Source organism: Echiichthys vipera (assembly GCF_963691815.1).
Source record: "Echiichthys vipera genome assembly, chromosome: 14".
In the NCBI taxonomy this organism is placed as follows: domain Eukaryota; kingdom Metazoa; phylum Chordata; class Actinopteri; order Perciformes; family Trachinidae; genus Echiichthys; species Echiichthys vipera.
The window spans coordinates 14822105-14844382 of NC_139839.1; the positions used below are offsets into that span (position 1 = coordinate 14822105).

General features: G+C 39.4%; 1 protein-coding gene across 2 annotated transcripts in view; it reads left to right on the plus strand.

The window, feature by feature from the left end:
- The window catches only part of cadm2a (cell adhesion molecule 2a), a 211828-nt gene extending 191200 nt beyond the window's left edge, over nucleotides 1-20628 (plus strand). The window contains exons 8-10 of one of the 2 annotated variants that reach the window (XM_083927084.1): nucleotides 2568-2681; nucleotides 18498-18620; nucleotides 19519-20628. In XM_083927084.1, coding sequence (XP_083783210.1) covers nucleotides 2568-2681; nucleotides 18498-18620; nucleotides 19519-19637 — 356 coding nt within the window. In that variant the 3' untranslated portion in view covers nucleotides 19638-20628. The remainder of the gene's footprint in view (nucleotides 1-2567; nucleotides 2682-18497; nucleotides 18621-19518) is intronic. The other variant, XM_083927085.1, reaches the window with a different exon arrangement.
- Nucleotides 20629-22278: the final 1650 nt, after the last annotated feature.

Consider the following 22278-nt stretch of genomic DNA (forward strand, 5'->3'; position numbering starts at 1 on the left):
CAGATGGTCGTAGCCAAGGCCACAAGAGCACATGAAAAATCAGGAATGGTAAATGTCACAAATGGCACATCATCATCACAAATCATATCAAAGTGATCACTTTTATGAAGCCCCATTGCTGTATTTTTTTTTTTATTTAATGAATGTAGACACTCTTAAGTGAGAACCAATATATGTTTTCCACTTGAACAGAACCATGTGAGTCCGCTGTCCACAACCAATGAAGCCAACACGGCCAAAGCCAAAAACTGCAGTTCCTCAAATGGCCACTTGTCAAACCACGTAGACCCCAATGTTAAAATTTCTACTGTAGAGATAAACAAAACAAAAAAGACATTATACATAATTAAGGGCATGAGTGACAGGTGGCCACCCACACTGATCTACACAACGCTCTTCAGAAACCTATTGGTGACATCCCATGGACTATGGCCATATTTGATATAGTCTGTGATGCTAGCCAGGATGGACTGTTGAATAAAAAACAGAAATAACATATGAAGGTTATTTATATTTCAGACAAGAAACCCTTGACGTTAGTCATGTCATTATAGAGATGACACATTCAAGTGCTTTATTAGATCCATGTAGCAAAAAGGCCTGTAAGTGTCATATAAATATTATGTCATCAATGAAAGGTATTTTAAAGGTTTGCAGCTTGATCTTCAGCTCGCAGCGCTCAGTGGTGTCTGCTGAGTGAAATTAAAATGGGTTCAAGGTAAGGACAAGGTAAATTCCCAATGTGACACAATTCACACTTCACCATTTATGCTGTTATCGCAATGTATTTGTGATTTTGTACTCATCCTACACAGAAGCTACTGTGACAAGACAGATGTAAAGATATACATTTGCTTACAATTTTGCGTCTACTGTATGAGGACCTTTTTCAAACTACCACAAATGTAGTGATAACATTCATGGTTCTACTATTAAAAGTGTTAGGTATTTTTTAGGTATTTTTCAACCATGTATTTCTGTGGAACTGGCAACAACTTTTTTTTTTAATTTGAAGTTCACAAGCAGACTTCACATACAGTTAAAAGGGCTGCCTATTTCTTAATCTGAGTACCAGAAAAAAAATTGTGTTATTTTCTCTTTCAATAATTTACTCGTCCACTCAAATAGGTATATCAGAGCCCTTGATTACTAACTTAAGAACCTGAAAAGTTTCATTTTGCAATTCCTGTTCATACCCCCCATCCCCTTACCTATTTGCCAGTGACTAGTTTGAGGAGGTTTAATGAGTGTCGCACATACCATGGTGTCTGTGTGCACTTAACAATTCCTTTAAATGCCAGTTGAATGTAACAACAGGAATAACCATTGCATTTAATGACAGTGGTGTTATTAAACTGACAAATTCTACACCATAAAAAATAGGGTATGGGGTGGGTTAAAGAATCCTATTCATTACCTGTTCTTTTGAAATGGCACCCAGTCTGTTCCTACCCTTCATCAGTGATTAGCACACCTTTTAGCCTTTCACAGTTACCTTCATAATTCTTTGAAAATATTTTTTTAATGGTTCCCCTCCAACAAGGAGACATTTCTCTGTATCCTCTTTCTCGAAGACATGTACTTAGCTGCTTAGTGATACGCGCTACGGCTGAAATGTCACAGAGACACGCAGGACAGTCGGCCCTGAGTACCACAGCCAATTAAAAGCCTCACGCTCACCATAAAAAGCAGAGTGACACAAACATAAAAGCCAAGGCGGAAGTGTAACCTCATTAACTTTGGCACGCAATGTTTCAGTCCCATCTTTCCTGTTGCTTTGATGATGGCTTCCTGAAACTGTCCTTGCAAACATGGATAAATGGCACAGATCATTTGTCAAATGACTTTCTTCATTTGGTATGGAGAGGTTCCCCAGTGCAGGATCTGTCCTCACGGCCAAGAGCCAACATTAGCAGATTAGAGGATTATCCTGCGCTCTTGCTTCAGATATGACCCTCATATTCAAAGACGGAACATTTTAAGTCATAACAATGAGTAAAGTATGGATATAGACTTAAACATGAAATGAAGATGTTAACTTTCAAAGTTTGTCTTAAAACAAATCTTGAGATTTTGCACTTTGCCCAAGACATAGGCTACTTCCACCCATGTGGAAAAAGTCTGAATAGTCAAATCTACTCCTGTATCTTCCTTAATGATCTCTACAGTATATGCTTAACTTATAACACAAAAACTATGAATATGAGGCTCAGCTCATTAACCATGTGGTTGTCTCTAAAGGATGACTCGTGAACATCGACCAAAGCGAAAAAAAAAAAAGTCAATCGTGTGAGATGACGCAAAAAAGGATTAACAATTCAGTTAGTATATGTTGTGTAGTTCATCACTTTGCATCAACAGCATCTCATTGTTGTGTGGGTTTTTAACAATCTTGAGTTTATGTTTTGATTTGTGTCATAATTTTTCCCTTTTTTCTTTCCCATAACTATATAATGTTTTGACCAGTGTGCGTGGCTCTTTTAAATTATCTAACTGCCCCCATGTGAATTTGTTTTTTGTTGTTGTATTGTTTTTGTGTATTTGTGTTTGTCTGTCCCCTCCACCAGACGCCCCCACAACCCTGCCTCCATCCTCCACTCCCCCCCTACATCCCATCCCTCCAGATCCTACTGCTCTATTAGGCACCCACGCCTCAGACCCCACAGTCACTGGCAACAGAGGTACAGTACCACCCCACGCATCTCCACAGTCCCCTCAGCATGCTATTGTATAGTCCCGCTTATCTCTTACTTTTATGTCTCCTCTGTTCTATTACTTCTCTCTGGGCTATTCCACTGCTTCAAGCATCAGTGATCCTGCAATGTGTTGACACAGTGAGACATGGAGACACTGAGAACTGGAAAATATCTGGTGATAAACGTGCTTCTTGGGACAAAATTCTTCCCTGTCTACCTTTTTGTTTGCTTTTTACTTATTTGAGAATTTAAACATAAACAGTGGTGTTTGTTTTATGGACAATGACATATATCCTATGAAATTAAGTTGTTTTGATGTTTTTACGCTTACGTTCTACTTCGTAAGAGTAGATATACGTTGTTTCTACTGGTATCTTTTGCGGTAAAATGTAATTGCAGGCGAGCCTGTTCTTTCAGAGCCCTCCATCTTGTCATGTTCATGGTCACTATGTCTATTGATTTTGTTTTTTTGTAAACTTTATTGACACACATTCACCACTCTGCATCCTGTCTGTCCCCTATGTGTTACCCTCTTAAATCAATACACATACACACGTTCCTACAAGCCTGACTCAGAACTTGGAAGTTCCCGACTTCCGATTACAAGTGAACGCAGCATAACCATTACTGGCAGCGCATTTGCATTTAGGGAGGGAATGTCGCTGCAAACACACAGATTGTGTTACTCAGCAAAAAGGCAAGTACAAGTGCTTTCATTAGTGGGTCATATGATCAATCACCATTGTTTAAACTCACTCTTTGATAGATAGTAACTTAGAAGACAAGTAACTAGATGAAAATCTTAGGAATTACATTATTACAATTTTCTAAGTCTCTAAGACACTTTCGGTCATTGTATTCAAAAAGAGTCTAGCTGTTTAAATACTCCATCTACTGTCCCCTTGGCATTTCAAAGACTTCAGTACTTCTGCGCCCTGAAACCTCCAAGAAGCAAATGTCATGTCCAACTGAAAATGCCTGGCCACTGGAGATGTCTCATCATAACTTCTAATTCTGTGTTAAAGCTTAGAGAATTCTGAGTTGAAAAGCTCTTTTTTTCAGAGAGTTAACTCAAAGTCACATGGGAATCTTACTGCTATCTGGTGTTCTTAGAGAATCTGTTTCTGAGGAATATTAATGTTGTTTATATAAACCTTAAAGTGCTATAATATAAAATATGAATAAATGGATGTCATCTATAATAAGGCTGAAAAGGAAATGCTGGGGAGGCATAAAACTCTGAGGTTTTCTCAAATTTCAAGCACCTCTAGTTCCTGCAGAGGCTGATGACATGCAGTAAGTTATGGTTATGGATTTAAACTTTGAAGTATGAATTATATCATCTCCATCCTGCTGCGCTAATGTCATCCTCATAATTCTGGACACCAAAACCTCCATAATAGTGTTAATGTCTCGCCAAGTCTGGGACATCTGTCAAAGAGACCTCTTAGCTTGCATATCCCACAATATGGGCCCACGCAAGGTTAGATGTGGTGGGCTGGTGGGCTGCCAATCAGATGTAAGTCTTTGTATGTTGACCCTGTGCTACAGAGATTGGCTCCTTGAAAGTTTTAATGTTACTTTTCTGCTGAGGAAGAAGCGGAAGTTATTGTGGAGGAGCACCAGCTACATACGGTATAGTGAACCTCTGGAGAAGTATTCACTGCATCTTGGACAAGGTTTGGGACGTGGTATTTGAGCGGCCCATTGTGTAGGCGACTGCTCCAAGATGTCGCCGGAAGGTCACTTGTGCCTGTCATGGTGAGATGGTCATGGCAGCAACCCAAGAATCCAATGGTGGGCTCCAGAAAGATGTACAGGGAAGAAGTACTGCTGACTTGGGTGATAAAAGGAACAATTTGAGGAATTTGAGAATGATGTCAACACAGTCTAGGCAGACATGGAAGACTTAGGGGAATTCTCACACTTCCTTCTGGTATAGGTCACTAAGGTGTTCAAAAAAGCCCAGCAGTGATAAAATGCCAGATGGATGAAATTCACCCTGAGGTGGTGAAATTTCTGAAGATTATTTTGCTATGTTGCATGAGGGATGGACGCTGTGTCTATGGACTAACAGATGGAGGGTGGTGGTCACCATTTTAAAAACAGGACCCAAGGTTTACCCCAAGTGTGTGTGTGTTGCTGTGCTGGAAAAGACTCCGGACATTTGTCAAACTTCAGATTCAGGAGGAGCAATGCAGATTTTGTTGTGGTTGTCGACCAACCAGCTCTTTGCCCGTGCAAGGACTCTGCAAGGTTCATGGGAGTTTGTGTATCCGATCATGTATCCGCGCAGGCCTCAAAAAGATTTATGACCATGTCTCCCTTGTAGTCTTGTGAGGTGGTACTTAAGGAATTTAGGTGCTTGGGCCATTGTTGTTAGTAATACAGTATTGAATAGTTGGAGTAGCATTTCAGGTTAATACCAATAATGTAGTTTCTGATTCACTAGACTATCTTTAACCCTACCATCCACCATAATAACTACTTTTGGGTAGTCAAATGGCGGACATGCTTCCCCTTTGCAGCGTTTGTATAAAAAAAAGAGTCAGTCGATTTAATTCAAGAATCTGATAAGGGTTTCCCCCTCTGGAGGTGTTCCAACATGTCCAACTGAACTGGCGCTGCATTTAAAGGAGCCAGCTTAGTTGGTTTGGGCATCTGACCAAGATGCCAACTGGGAGCTTCTCTATGGAGGCTCTGGCACATCCAACTGGGATGAGAGCCTTGGACAGACTTAGAATATGCTGAAGGGATTATATATCCCACCTAGCTTTTGAGAGCCTCTGGATCCTTTCGGATAAGCAGCATGAGTGGCATTAAATAGACAGAAAGATAAAACGGATATCACAAACCTCTGAGAAGATATGGTTGCTCCAGCCTGTTCGTCTATATCTTCAAAAGGATGTCGGTATAATACAAACATTTACTCAAGGTGTAGGTACAGATTATGTGATTTTACATAATTTTTGTCTTAATCCAAAGGCAACAGAGTTAGACTCTCTTTGTTTGGCTCAACTTGACTTTTCTTAGCAGCTGGACAGGAAGTGGTAAAACACCCCAATTACTTTCGCCCTATTTCAAGAGCCCTCATATGACTGCTGTTGGTGGCACAGTTGATCATACAAAAGGTTTGTTAAGTTGGACAAAAACCTAAGAAAAAAAAGCAGTTTGTCCAGTGATACTCTCTCACTGTATGCTGCAACAATACCGCTGACATGGCTCCCTGTCTGCTACAGTAGAGTGATATGTCAATCAAATGTTTTCGGTGACATGTCAATTTAAAACTTAAGTGCTGCGATGGGCTGTATGTAAAGGAGCTTTCTCACTCACCTATTGTCTTAATCAAGGTTTCTTAACATTATATAAGTATGTGACAGGATGATTGTGTGAACTGACAATTTCTAATATATGATAATGATTTTTTTCAGCCTCAAATATAATTTACATGAAATAATGTCAATATGAAAGACACTGATCTGTTCTTTGTCCAAATAAATAGAATTCTGCAATTCTCTTAAGCAGCTTCGTTAATTGCATTTATGTGTCCTATTTCTATAGAGTAAGAGTTTACCTTCTGTCTTATCTATGCTTTTTTTTGCTCCCTCTAAACTTCATGGTGCTCCACATATTCACTCAGGATAATTTCTTCACCCCTGCTTTCTCTAAATTACCATCTTTAAAGTCCTTCAGGAGACTTGACTCCCTCTCTACCTTTCTACCTTTTCCTTTGCAGCTTTTCTTTCTACTAGAAGCTTTGTTTCACTTTCCTCTCACCAGCTTCTTCTCTCCTACCCTCGCATCTCTCTGAAGACCCTTTTAGATAACAGGCTTCCGTACGTTGTTGGATATTCCTCATCAGCATGTCTCCATTCTTCTCTGATGTCTGTTTGTGTAGTGCAGAGACACAAGAGAAGCTGAGCCTCTTAGTGTATCTTCAGGGAATCTAAATATCAGACTCCTTCACTGCGTCCCAAGTCACAGAATACTACACTATCTGCTTTCATGTGTCTACTTGATTTATTACCAGGTCTTTTCACAGGCTCTGGATGAAAGCAAACAACTGTGGAGCTGTACCAGCCCCATGACGTTTTGTCTTTTTAATAAAGTTGTCTTCCTGCGTAGATGAAATACACAGTGTAGGTTCAGCACTACAGCCTGTATGCAGAGTATTAGCATATTATATATCTGATATGCCTTTCATGTGCACCCATCTTTCTTATACTAGTCATGGATCCTTCCTCTCTTGCTCTTTATCAGTACGTAGGATTTTTGTAAACAGCAGTATACCTGGGCTACTAACGCGGAGGTTTCTTATAAAAAGAAACTGTTTTGGCAGAGAAGAGATAAGCAGTTGGTGGTAAAAAATATAAAGATACAATTTTAAAGAAGCAGTTTTACAGGATCTATATTATCGGTGTCATTGAATGACTTGATCAACTTTTCCCAGCTGAACTCTGCCAACTCCATTAATATTATCTGTCTAGGGCCAAAAAGACAAAACTCTAACAGCCTTATTGGAAATTTTGGATTATAGTATGATGAGACATATTAACTATTTTAATGTATTAGGTCATTTCCTGTATGTATGTTTGTTTCTGTGTGGATGCATTTACCTGATTGATTTTCTCCACCACCTTTGAATACACCTTAAAGTGAAATACCGGCGTAAAATCATCCCATGGTCTTTTTTGGCAAATACACTCATCAAATAAGCCTTCGAGACAATTTTTTTGGGTATAAACTATTAACGTAGATTTTACGAGGGACGCTGAAAGCAACAATGTGGCTAAAATGGATTAGCTCAGGGCAGCAAGTTGAACGCATTAAAACGGCTTTTTTAACCACTAATACTGCTCAAAATAACACCAAACCTCTGCAGTAGCATGACAAGAGTCTCTTCACATTAACCGAAGCACCAACAATGTAGTTAGTGAACCCAGAGTTTATTAAAAGAGTGTTTTGATAGACACCCACTTATCCCAGTACTCGCTGCTTGTACTAAAGTCCATTCAAATCGAATAAGGAGTCCATTGATGATTAATTCCAGCAAAATACGTAAACGTTGTGGTGGCAGTTTGGTGAAATATAAGTTAATAATAGATGATAAAGGTTTGGAAAAGTCCCACAGCATCTTTCCTGCAGCACCAAAACGCCCTTCCTTTTGGATTGCATTTGGTAATGAACTTTACTACGAGGAGAAGCTGGAGGCCAGTAGGTAAATCTTTTAAAACACTCTTTTAATAAACTCCGGGCTTACGAACTACATTGTTGGTGCTTCGGTTAATGTGTAGGGACTCTTATCATGCTACTGCAGAGGTTTGGTGTTATTTGAAGAAGTATTAGTGGTTAAAAAAGCAGTTTTAATGCGTTCAACTTGCCGCCCCGAGCTAATCACTGTTATCCGCATTTGGCGGTTAGGGGCCGTTAGCGTCTGTTCCGGATTTCTCCGATAGCAGTTAGTACACGAAAAAAAAAATTCTAAGGCTTATTTGATGAGTGTAGTTGCCTTAAAAGAGCCTGAGATTATTTTATACCAGAATTTAACTTTAAGCATGCTATAACTGGAACCTTCAAATTAATTAGTTTGGAAGAAATCACAATGAATGCTAATATTTCTAGAGCCATTATTATACACTAAATCAATAGGGAATACAGTGAATCATGTCTGATATTGGGGGTTTGGGTATCAATTACTTGCTAGTTTCTACCACTGAAACAGTCTTTCACGATTGTTATTGCAAGTGTCCCAAGTCCCTAAGACATCAGTCGAGCTCCTGTGATATTAGATAGATGTTTTTGGCTTCAATCTTAATGAGCCCTGTTAGCTCTACCAAGGTGAAAGCAAGGTGAGGATGCTTGACTGCATATTCTCTATGTATAGATAATATATGGAATTATAGACTATAATTTGGCCCTGGGGCAAATTTTAATTTCCACAGGCTGGATCATATATTAATTCAGTATAAAATGACCTTAATATTAATGTAATGAATAAGCAATGTGATACTACCACATTACTCATATTATAATTTGGGGGGCTCTTTTGGCCAGGCAAACCTGAATGATTTTAAGGAACATTAGAAATAAGTGGTAGTTTTGGCGCTTTTCACTTGTTTTCCACCTTTAATTTATCAACAATTTATCATCTTGCCCAATCCTCTCAGTGGTTACAGAATTTAATATTCTGTGTTTATGATATCAAATGTTACATTATTTTACAGTAATGGCATTGTATGCCTGTTTTTGCTGACTTAGTGACAGGAAGTATAAGTGGCTTTGACAATGGCACACCTTGCAATGGAAGCTATCACACGCACTGGTACAGCAGAGGAATTAACTCAAATTAAAGTCAAAATTAAATCCAAAAACTAGCCTAAAAAATGCTGGTAGAAATTACTGCAAATAAATACTGGAACCCTTACTGGTGAGAGACAAGAGCAAATGACACAGAACAAAGGAAAGGACAGAGATTAAATACACAAGAGAGGGTGGGTAATGGGGGACAGGTGAAACTATTCAGGGGCAAGGAAGGTAATCAACAAAGATGGCAGGAAGTGAGGAGACCTGAAAAGAAAGAAAAAATAAAACAGGAAATAGAAGTGACAGAAACTGAGAATAATATAAATATTACCTTAAAGCTGGTACTGGGATGTAACAGAAGCATTTATTCATCCTTTGGGGAATATTATAATAAATATTTCAAAATGTAGACTCAGTATTTCTAATGGGATATGTAAATATGACAGTAACACCTTTAATACTAACTGTTGTCTACCTTTGGGGTGTAGGTAGTATAAAAATATGCAAGAGATTCCTCTGTTTTTCATCTGTACTGTATAATGCCAAGACTGATGCATAACTGCAGTCTGTGTGGTCCACTTTATTAATGAAGTGCTGGCAGGTATGCCCAACACACACACTGTTTAAATGGCCCAGCCAGCCTTAATGGCTATAATAACTCTTTCGCTAAGTATCAGAGGTCTATGCAATGTCATCAGACCCACACCCTCCCCACCCCCCTGCCTTCCAGGAACACACACACCTATACACGTTCTTTACCCCCACCACCACCACCACCACTGAGTTCTCTAAAAATTTGCCAAATGCTTTTTCATGGCTTGCAAATTAGCTTTGACCTTGTGTAGCAGAAAGGTTGAATCATGCACAAGGGTTTCTTTGGTGTTTAAAATATTTACTATTCGCTTGTCATAATCAGCATTCCTGTGGCCAACCCTCAGCCCCTGTAGCCTGATATTGCCGCAGAAAAAAGGTCCCACTGCAGAGGAGACAGCAATTATTCATGCCTAGTGTCTCTGCCTGTAGAGAGGACAGAAAAACTAAGCTAATGCCCATCTAACTCCTTCCAGAGTAGAAGTTGCCTTTTCTTTGGTAGAGTAGTTGTCCCCTGAGAGGAACAAAGCAAGGCAGTAATTATAATATACATTCAGGAGGACACATGCCTGTTTTTTTTTGTTTTTTTATTACATTCATGTGAAGATGTTCCGGTACAAACCCTTAATACAAGTACGAACTTGAAAATGCGCACAATATTGGACTTTTAAGTTTAAGTAGTTTTTCTCAAATTCTTCAACCACAACATGGGTAAAATGAAGAGCAGGAATATCTTGAGCATGAAAATCTCATGCAGCACCTTATACTTCCTTCCTTCCTTTCTTTCTTCTTTCCTTTCAACTTGTATTACTTTAATTAGATATGCCCAGGTAGAGTTTGTTGATGTCTTAATTGAAAATACAAGTATGAACCTGAAAATGAGCATATGTCCCCTTTAAATATATACCAGAGGGCTGGTAGCTATCTGAGGTTTTCACTGTCAGTGAGAAACATTGGAGGTTACCGTGTTTCCATGGTAATCCATAACCATCATGGATTTTCATGGCTGGTACTCTAAAGCAAAATACAAAAGATCTTTCCCCTCTTGAAGTTGATAGTAGTGGCTGCACACTAGAGGAGAATTCAAGAGAAGAGGCAAGGGATTGGTCAGGGTTCAAAAGTCTGGATTAGTCTAAGATTTCACCCTTTTCAAGTGAGCGCTGGCCGAAAAACTGCATATAAATAGTAAGTGCATTAAAGCAGAACCACTCGTATCCTGTTTGACCACCTGAGACCTGGGCCAGCTAATCTTACATTAGCTGCCTGTTTAAGGCAACAGTAATGAATTCACTTGAGGATTTCCCTCTAATAGTCTAAAAAATATTGCCATAAACAACATGCAAAATATGTTTTGTATTGTTTTGGAGATATTTGGGAGTGAAAGCAGTGGTAGGGGAACACATTCTTTATATTTTGATTTCTTTTCACAGGGGTATATTTTGTTTTCACAGCCAGAACACAAACACATACAGATATACACATAGCAACATACAGATATACACATAGCAACATATAGATATACACATAGCAACATATAAATATACACATAACCACATACAGGTATAAGCAATATGCATAATCTTCAGCAATGCATTGATCATCCTGGCTCAGAGCAGTGCCAATGAGGGGCTGCTATTGTAGCGTCCTCTATCTCCGGCCAGATGGGAGCAATGTGACTTGTTGATTAAGGGGATGATCAGTGTAATTTGCTATTGTAAGTGATAGTGCTTTGATGGCTCTGAGGATCATATCTTAAAGAGATTGAGTGATGGAAGGCAGATAATTTTGGAGGCAGTGTGTGTGATGCTGGTAAGTTTGTTTTTATTGAAGATGGTTAACATGGTGAAAAACGGGGGAACAGAAAAATATAGCCTAAAGGTGTCTCAATGCTGTCTAAATGAGCGATTACAGAAACTGATGGTAATTATTTCTTCTAGTGTTCAGTGTTTCTGATCCAAAATGCTTCATTGCTACGGTATATACCTCTGATAAAAATGATATTAAGTTTTATAAACACTGAATATAAACAACCCACTTTATCCATTTTCAATTACCTTGAGGAGATTGGCATGAGTATCTCAAGTTTGCATTTGTTCACTTTAGTATTTGGTCAGAATGTTTTTCAGCTCTCATTCAGATCAGAAAGGAACAGAAGAGGCTGCAAAACATAAGCTACCAAAAATGTAGAAGGCCAAGTACCTAGAATAAAACACCAATCAAAACTGCAAAAGTGCACCACATTTCAGACAGAGCGTATATACAGGTATATTATGACACTAAACACACTAACATATTAAAGCATGAAACCAGTTCTAGTAGAAACCCGAAATGTAAATATGAACCTGAAAATGAGCAGAATATATCCCCTTTGACTCCTGTATTATCGCTGCTTTTTATTGAGGAATTAAAAGGGCAGGTTGCACTCGGCAGGTAATGTTTTATTTCTTTAACCCCACGTTCACCTTTTCAAACTGCTTTAGACAAGGATATTCAATTAGGGAGGGGACCATTTTAATTCCTTGGAGGGTTTTGTGACTGCTTTATTCCATTGTTATTGATCTTGTTTTAAAGGGAGGGTACCGGTTAGGCCATGTGATAAGAAACAGACATATATCCTTGAGGGCAAGTGTCCAGGTCAGCCGGTTGATATGTTTTAACCAGAAAGGCTAGGTTGGGATTGCAGCATCCCCGAGGGGGTAAAATGGTTAAAATATTGAACAGCATCTTCTCTCCATTTTCTCTTCCATTCTCCACCCTTTCTACCTTAAACCCGAGAAGCACAGGAGAAATTAAAACATAATGCAAAGGTCTTTCCACTTATTGCTGGGCAATTATTATTGATGGCCTGTCACATTAACTCGCGTTGGGGAAGAATTATAGTAACAATTTGGAACAAAGTGTAGATCAGAAAAAAGAAATAATTAGATCCTGCGGCTAGTGTTATGAATTACATGTAATAGCCCTTCTATTCATGAAATCTCAATGGCAGGGGACACTTTAACAGGCACTCACATGCCGCATACATACACACGCAGCTGAGGTAGTCTAATCTCCATTTTTTGACATGAAGTTGTATTTGGGTGTTTTATTCCTTTTTCTCTGCTTGACGTCCTCAGGGGAGTATTGAACTTGGGGTGGCAACTTGCTTCACCCAAAATCCCTCATTTCTGTGTGGGCTAGTGTTTCTGCTACGGTACTCTCGTCGAAAATCACACAAAGTAATTCTTCCAAACTAATCAGCAGCACAATGCAGTTTATGTATGTGAAAAGCAGCTGCAATGTATTCATAAATTAAGTTACCACTGGTGTAACATTAATGCCATCTTCCTGCCTCTTCCTTTGTTGTATTTTATTGCCGTTATGAAGAGGTTATGGATTTTGCTGAACATAGAGCTGCCTTGGTAGATTGATTATTGCATGCACCTTAATGAATTCATATGATTGATTACCTTGCTTTGCTTATAACTTCATGCTGTTACCCTGCTGACCACAATTTATTTCCATTCACAGAAGAGAGAAGGAGGTTGTTGAATATTCAAGATAATGTCCAGGACCACGTGTGGGCTTTATTGAATGATTAGCAGAAGTAATTTGTTTTCAGAAACTAATTAATCCACTCTGACCCAGCAAGCAATAATGTGTGAGACACCCACAAATGCACACGTGTCTCAGTAACGTCTCCTCTTTTCTGTCTTTCTAACTCTCTCTCATGCATGGGTGCATGCATTCAAAAGTGTACGCATGTGTGTCTTTCGGCCCTCTCCTACAGCCTCCAGGGACTCTTTCATCTTTGCGGTAGAGCCAGTATTAGATGCAGATTGGTGGATTTCCAGTCTCAGCCAAAAAGTTGGGCATAATCGAACAAGTGATGTCTGCAGGCACTTTTTCACCACTTTCTCTCCCTCTCAGTTTGCAGGCACTCTTTCTTTTGTGTCCCTAACTTTAAATGTAACTACCACTGCAGCAGAATTGATTGATGATGAAACATAAAGACCAACATATCGTCTCTTCGTGTTTTACATTTAATCATGTAACGCCATTAGAAAGAAAAATAACAAAAGATGTGCTCACACATCCGTAAAGCTTCTCTGACCCAAACCGCAGACACAAGGACACTGCAGCTCTATATAAGCCCATGCTTAAGCAAGCTGCTGCTTTATTGATCCGAGCAACTGAAACCATTGCTCCACAGAGCAACATCTTGCCAAAATAGAGAGAAAAAAGTGTAATCCAAAAAAAAGAAGAAAAAAATATGCCTGCAGGAGGTGAGAAAGATGTTTAATATTAACAAATGTAATACTAAGTGGAGAAAAGAGAGATGTACGTTAAGCCACAGTTCGCAAAGGCCATTTGAGTAGCATGCTGATATGCTTCAAGGACACTGCGTCTGATCAGTTGAAGTTGTTAATTTAAAAGATGACTTTAGATGAAAGGCAGTGCAGAAGTTGGTACAGTGTCAGGCCCAAGAGATGCTGTAACAATGCTTTAAAGAATGGCAAACATCTCTTGTGAAGCTCTGCAGGCGTTCACAGCGAATGTGCCATTTGAAGAATGAGATAAGGACACATGCTACATACTGTAAGTTGCCCATTTAACAAGCGTTCTTTGACAAAGTGATGCACTACCGGCTGCTCACATAAAGAGCTCTCGCCTGTTTGTTATCTGTTGATTTGGTAACGCAGCAGTAGCCCTATCTAAGCAGGTGTATAGCTTAGAGCTAGATACATACTGCCCTTGCCAGTTTTCAGTGTTAAGTAAAAGTTGTGTGCTGAAGCAGAATTATTTTCGAAAAACTACTGTTATACAACCAGCGCTTGGAGTTGAAATATGGCTCATATCATCAGTTTGCAATATTTCAACTCTGACCAGATAAAGCTGTTTATGTCTCTTGAAGAAAAAATAAATATATATATAAATATATATATATATATATTTGTGGTGTATTCTTATTATGGCTTCAGAAAAACTGATTAATGTTTTCTCTGTCACCTGAGAGGTGCTGAAATATAGTCTACAACTAACCAAACCAAGCAAGCCAAACCTTTTGGTACTCAAACCACTGCTCAGCCACTCCAGCCAGCTTCCCTTCTTAGATATTTGCTATTTCCCATTCACATTTTCATGCAGGGATGAATAAACACATTCAGCACTTAGAGTGATGTGTGATTTTGTAGAAAGTTATTTTAGATCAGGCTGGTGTAAAATTTAAGCGATGACTGAGTGTTATTGTAGGAGGAGGTCGGTGGGTTTTTTTGTAGACTCATCATTTCTTCCAGGCTGAGTCCTTGATGGAATATTTGAGCTTTCACTTGAGCTAATAATGTTCCTTTGCACATCATTTCTAAATGTGTATACTACCTTTTTGGAACCAATCTAGGACTTACCTTTGCTTAGTTTTGTCACATTTCAGTCATGAACAGGGACCTGTTCTGGAAGTTTGGCGTAAAAGCAGCAGCCATCGAGCATGTTTTTATTTTGATGCTTCACATTTCCTCCACAAATGTAATTATAGGATAACTGTTATTTAATCTGACTGCATAATGTGGCTCTAAATTATATTGTTTCCCTTTCCAGCCTTCACACATCCTTTTGAAAACCCACACAGTATCACTATCACCTATCCTTTCACAGTAACCCCATATGGCGCCAGCATCATCGAAACAGATCATATGAGGAGTTAGTGGGGCAGTTAAAGAGCAACACTTTTGGTTCAGTCCACTAAAGCAGTGGCTCAGATAAGTCCTGTAGCCCTTTAATTTATTAAACAAGCCCAACTTGCTAGGCCAGGCGACACGGAAAGTGTTATAAATATTAAAAGAGAAGTTTGCTCTGCCGCGCTCTCATATTAAATCGCACAGAGAAGAATGTATGTGCCCTTATTAAAAGTTAATGTGTTCTGGAACCATAAAAATATATAACTCTTCCCTCTATATAACTCCTTGTCTTTATTCTTTTTTCACTTGCTCCATCTTAAATATCAACCTCTTCCTGTTTATCAATCTCTACTTTTGTGTCTTCATATGCCCTCACTGAATACATCAGATCGAAATTATTAACTCTGTTTTGAAAGCACTCACATGAAAAGTATTTCCAGGTTGTAAGTTGTGATAAATTTATACCACCGGCTTCTGTTGCTTAAGATAATGGAATACTAATACTAATACTTCACTGAAAATCCAATCTTGAGTATCAGATATCTCCTGTTGGCCTGTAAGATGCCTTTATCAATGTATTATTGTATATAACACTCGTATAACTGATGCAGCAGAAGCATTCCACACATTCTTCTTCCTTGTTAAAACCTGGCACCTACATTTCCCAAAATATAACTCATCTGCCAACACTGACTCGAGTTACATCACTTAAAGCTTTTTTTTTTTTATCAGATTTTCTCCATCCCTCTCTTTACAACTTTGTTTCACACACATAACTCTCCTAGGCCTGTAAACGGACTAAGATGGGATCAAAATCAGCGGAGCTCCCCTTTTGTGCCTAGCCCTTTCACAGTCGACTAGTCAGCCTGGATTCCAAGTAGCCACAACATAGCAAAAAGAATAAAAAATGCATCAAAATATCTATAGAAACTTCTCAAACCACTACTACAGTATAATCAGCTTCCCACCCATTGATCTGTATGCTTAATATGTGGCAAACAATTTCTGCTACTACTTTTCTTTAAAAAAAAAAAAAAAGCAGTGCACACTGCACGCCACTTGTAATATCTAGTTTCAGACAAAGTTGTCAGTTGTCATTTTCTCAGCCAGCGCTTGTGTAAGTAGCACCCGTGGGAGTTTTAGTCTTAAAATGAGGTATGGTCAAGCGTATTGTTGGCAAATTGCCATTGACCTCGAAAACAATTGGTTTAATGACAGAATGCGTTTATCCTCTGCAGGCGCAACTGAATTAAAAGTTTATTTAATTCATGTTGCCCCCAAACATACTTTTAAAAGACTAAATACAACTCCTTGGCCACATGCACCTTACTTTGGGCCAAGAATTGTAGTTGAACAGACCCTATATGCACTTGTGCCATGCACTTTAGACCATGCACTATATCATCTAAACATAGGGCCCTAAATATGCTACTTCTGGTGGAGCTTTTGAGCTATGAGGAAGTAATGGCATATTGTGAGTAGTGTATTTTGCTGTGTCGAGAAATTGTGCTTGGGACATAACATATAAATCAACGTGAAAATCTTTTCAGAGCAACCTTTCCGTTCCACCTGGAAAACAGATTTTCACTATCAGAGTATTTCCTTAAAGAAGTGATGGAGTAGCAGCAGGATGAGGCACTATGTTTTGGAAGTGTCCAGGGCTTTGTCTTGCAGCCCAGCCTTTGGACATGACACCAGCATATTGCGTGGTCAAACTGTGTAGTACTTTATAGGCTGACTGTATAGCCATGGCTTGTTTGTGCCTGCACTGGGTCGTAACGGGCAAACTGCAGTGCAGCAGTAGGACGATGAGTGCGTATGATGGTAAAGAACACTCACTGTCCTGACAGATAGAGGTGAAGAGACACAGCCATGTGTGTAACTAAACGCCTGAGTCCTCGCCCCGCTGGGCCGTGCCAGGGGGAACATTCCTCTACTCTCTGCTCCACTGACCAAGCAGAACCGCGGCGCAGCAAAACCACACACCACGCTAGTCTGTGTGTATTAGCGCGTGTGTCGTGTGACTGTGTGTTTGTCCACTGGGAGGCGGTGAAGTGTGACGGCCTGGTCACTCAGACCATGGAGAGTTATGGAGCGAGAGCAAGCCAGCTGTTCAATTTGGCCACATGGGCGGACAGAGAAAAGGAGAATACTGAGGAGAAACAACATCGATATACAATGTGTGCTGTATATCTAAACCACCCTTGTATCACTGCTTACCCTGCTCTGACATAGCCATATTCTAGCTATCATGAGCCCACATACACACCGAGAGTGACAGGGTGGTATATGGCATACACTCGGAGGAGGATAATGAGATGAGTGCTAATTTCTCAGGTGTCATAGACTGATATGAATAATACAGGCTATTCCATTACCCATCTCCCCCACCACTGTCACTCTCAACTTTTTTTGATTCACCTATACCGTCATCTTCACATCCTTACTCTTCAATTAAATAACCCGTAAGCCAGACTTTGTGGATAAAAAGGAAGTTGAGGTGAATGATGGAAATTCAAAATTAAATTTTTTATCAAATTAAGAGAACCTTTGATGGGTTTTTTCGAGAGTCGAGAACAGGCTCATTTCCACTCTCTCATGACTCTGCTATCATTTGCACTGCTTTTCCAACAGCTGGGGACCTATAGCAACTCTCTAACACCCAATTCATTTCCCTAACAACAGTCCTTTCCCACCAAGAAACAGAAAAAAGATTGATCTCTCCTTTTTATTTTCCGTGTGATGATTTATTTACTGTGTACTACTCTTCCAATGCTGCCCTGGTTTGCATGTTGGGGACTCCTGCAGCACCGTGGGGGTGATCCTGAATTATTAACTTTCTTTTTCGAGCCCCTTTTTCATTCTCTATTTCCTTCATTTTGCAGGGTGAATGCGCGTCTGCCTGTAGCTGCTCTTTGTGTAAACGTGGTGTCCGTCTCTCTCTCTCTCTCTCTCGCTCTCTCTGTCTCTCTCTCTCTCTCTCTCTCTCTCTCTGTCTCTCTCTCTCTCTCTCTCTCTCTCTCCATTTTATTATTCTCATAGAGCTAGGCAGCTCTGCTCTGACTGCATGATGTGAAAGGAGAGGGGAATGACAGCAGCTCATTAGAGCAGGAACGAGCTGGAAATAATCTTTTTCCTCCTTGCACTGTTTTGTATTGTCTATCTTGTGCTGTTCCTCTGCCCTCACTCCCTCACCTCACCAACCAACACCCCGTCATCTGCTCTTTTTGTTTCTTTCTCTGTCTTTCCTCAGATCCCAACGCTCTTGGGCAGCACGGCACTGACCATGCCTTGATCGGAGGAGTGGTGGCTGTAGTGGTCTTTGTCACCTTGTGTTTAATCATTGTTCTGGGAAGATACCTGGCCAGGCATAAAGGTAAAACCACAGTGGACTACACTTGAGTCTCTCAAGGCTCATGTAACTAGCGAAGCACTAGCAGAATTCCTCCCCAAAGTTACAAATACCCGGGTGGAGGAATAAAATAAAGGCTTAGGTCCTGCACATATAGGAAGCATTGATGGACATGTGCCTTTGGTGTTAGGCACACAGTATGATGCCAGGGCATAAACGGGTCGCTCTGGGTAATTATCTGTTCTATTTTTCAAAAATGATCCAGAAATGCCATTGTACTTATCAAAATTTTATTGGGGAGAAAGAGAGGGTTACAATATAGTTTTAACCATATGCGAGTGCTGGCCATATCTTCTGTCAAAAAATTGCACTTCTTGCTCAGTCAAATCTGAACACATGATACGCACATTTTTAGATACAGTGGAACTTTCACTTCGGTGGAAAATCATCAAAATCATCATATGTCCTTAAGAACCAAAGAAAAAGAGTTCCTTATAATTTTGCATAATGTTTGCGTAAACATAGCCGGCGAATCAGGACATGCCTACCTTATTACGTGCACACCCCAGGGTACATAGGCAGTACAAACCACTGACTTAGCCCAGCTTAGTTTCCAACACTGATGCTACGAAGATGAGTTCTTACTTAAAACTGAGAGCTGCATCTCATTATTTAGATGTCCAACGTTGAGTCTTGACTGCCATCATTGAGAACCTAACAAGGTGTCTGTTGATGCAGCGTTTTACACACTGTATTTGCATATACAATGTACAATCCCAGCCTCTCATCATTCTGTATATTAATTATGTAGCATTACTGATGTTGTCTTCAGATGTGTTTCTCGCCCCCGGCAACCAAAACACGGTGCAGGGCTGCTCTGTATTTGTTTTCCCTGATAAAGGTTTGTTTTCCGTTTACTCAGGAACATACTTGACAAACGAGGCCAAAGGGGCGGACGATGCGCCTGACGCCGACACAGCCATCATCAACGCCGAGGGCAACCATGCACACGCAGAAGAGAAGAAAGAATACTTCATTTAGACTGCAGAGGGAGCTGTGCAGCTCTCTCCTTCCTTTACCCCCTCTTTAAATCTCTGTCTCTCCTTTTCTCTGTCTCTGTCTCCCCCTGTTCTTCTCCACCTCTGACCACTGCCCCCGCCATGTCAACCAGGAACCCGCAGGCAGTCCTCAGACAAAGAAATTCCCCATGTATTTTCCTGTTATTGCCTTTTGTCTATCATTTACATCTCGTCCGTTCTTTATTTGTTTCTCTCTTTCTTTTGGCAGCCGTTTTTCACAGGCAGCTCATTGTTACTGCAGAAGTTGTCTCCTTTCTCATATTTTTCCATTATCTTTGACATGAATGCCTGGAAGTCTGTATATCTACCATGACTGCTTCTTACATGACCCGCTCTTTATCCTCTCTCCTGTTTCCCCTCCAAGCAGACACCCCAACACACAAGTTATCCCCTTTGTTCACACACGTCCACAAACACATATCATATCTCACATCAACACGGTGCCTAAAAATACAGACGCCATTGAACTTCTGTCAATGCCTTCATGTATCGTCTGTCAGTAGCAATGTAAATGCTTTGTAGATGGGTTAACTGGACCATAATTTCATTGCTTAGCTCACAGCTTTTGATTAAATGCATTGCATCTTTTTTTTATTTTAATGAAGATCTTTGCTGTTTACGCCTTATACATGTCTATCACACTGAATATGGTACGTTTAGATCCACCCCCCCCAACCCCATTATCTCTAAATAGACACAGGAACAGTTGACCCTTGTAAGATAAGAAGAAGGTTTTGTGTAACACTGTAGCAAGGTTTGTCAGATAAGTGTATAATATGATTTTCATTATTAGGGTAGGGGTAATAAAGGGTAGTTTGGTATTGTTTAGAGCAGAGAATACACACAGATCTTAGATGAAGCATTCCATCGAATAAACTCAGTCAAGTATATAAAACCATTTGCTAAATCTGCTGTCCCTATGTACTTTTGTCTGTATATTCCTGCACTGTCCAGGCTGCAGTTTAGCGAAACACCAACACCTTCCGTGTTCTCTTGACAGCTTACAGTAGTTTGTGATTAACATAATTGGGGGGGGGGGGGGGGGGTCAGGTGTACAGAAAGAATCTCCTCTCTCTAAAAGCTGTATAAATTGTATTGAAATGAGTTTAGCTTTCCACTTTTGAATTATTTTGTTCATGTTTATGTCACATTGGAATACTTTTAAGGCTTAAGGACTCTGTGAAATGTAAAATGAACCATTAGGAGTTAATAAAACAAGTACACAGTTACAGTATGATTAGGAAATGTATTGTTAAAATCATTTTCAGTAATGTAATTTTCAGCTTGAGATTCAGGCAGCTTTCCACAACGGTTTGAACACATTTCTATTCATTTACTGGCTCACAGATAAGTTTATGATCACATTAGTTTATACAAAGTGATAACATCAGGTTGATCAAAAACACTTTTTTTTTGTCGGCATTGCCACCTCCAAATTTCTGTTTAACGAGTTTCTAACAATTTAGTTGAACTGTAGGATATATATTACCAACATGTCGAACTCTCACCTCACAAACTGCTTAACTGCTCTTCTTATTTCCATTTTGTTGGAGTTGAACTAAACTTTGATTTCCATTTCGTGGGGTCTTCAAGCAAAAAAGAAAAAAAATGAAACAGTGTGTGAGTGCTGGGTCATATCTGCAGGGGCCTCCTTTCCAAAAACTGAAAACTGAAGACAAATAGAGAAGCACAAACATGTCTGAATGAGTAACTTTGTTCCTTTGCCAACAACTAGATTGCCTTGGGAATGGTTCTTCTATTCAAATGGGTAGTGGAAAGATGACAAGACAGTCTTTGAGTTACTTCTAGAAAAAAAAATACAGTGCATCTTTTTGAAAATGAAAGCTTAATCATGTTTTTATATTTAAAAAAAAATGTTTTTAATATTTTTGGTTTAAATGGCTCTAAGCTCCCTGCTGTGTATTGTGTCTGCTAAAATTGTGATTGATTGTGAAAATTGCTGTTAAATTCTGGATTCCTTCAAATCTGTATATTAGCCACCTTATCTATTTCTTTTTTTTTTCATTGAATAATCCTTATTGGGAAACGTTTAAACAATTGTATTTTGTTTTGGCACAAGGCATGTATATAATGTGTGAAAACTAAACTTTGGTAATACACATTAGCATGTTTTTGTTGGGTTCTTTTTCATATTTTTATTTATTTGAACTGAAGGTATTTAAGAGAGAGCCACAATGAAAGTATGTAAGTAATTTTGGAGAGCGGTGCCGTCTTGTGTTTGTGGCATGCTCTTGGTTGCTACAGATCAGAAAAGATGCGGTATTGTTAAAAAAGAAAAATTACAGAGTTAAAAAACAAGAAAAGTATGTATCTGTCTTCAAAACCTTATCCTTAAAACACAAATTAGAATAAAGGTCTCTGGAATAAAGACTTAAAAGCAAGGCACTAATCTACTAAGAGGGAGCAAATTATTACCAAGGGCAATAAAATAGTGGGCCCAGCTGTCTCCAATTTTGTGGCCAATTTACAACATTATGCAAATAAGGTCAGCAAGTAAGGTCTTTTTCTATGTGTTATAACTCGAGAACTGCTGGAGTGAATCACAAGTTGTGAATCATTAAACCTGTCACCACTGATGTAGA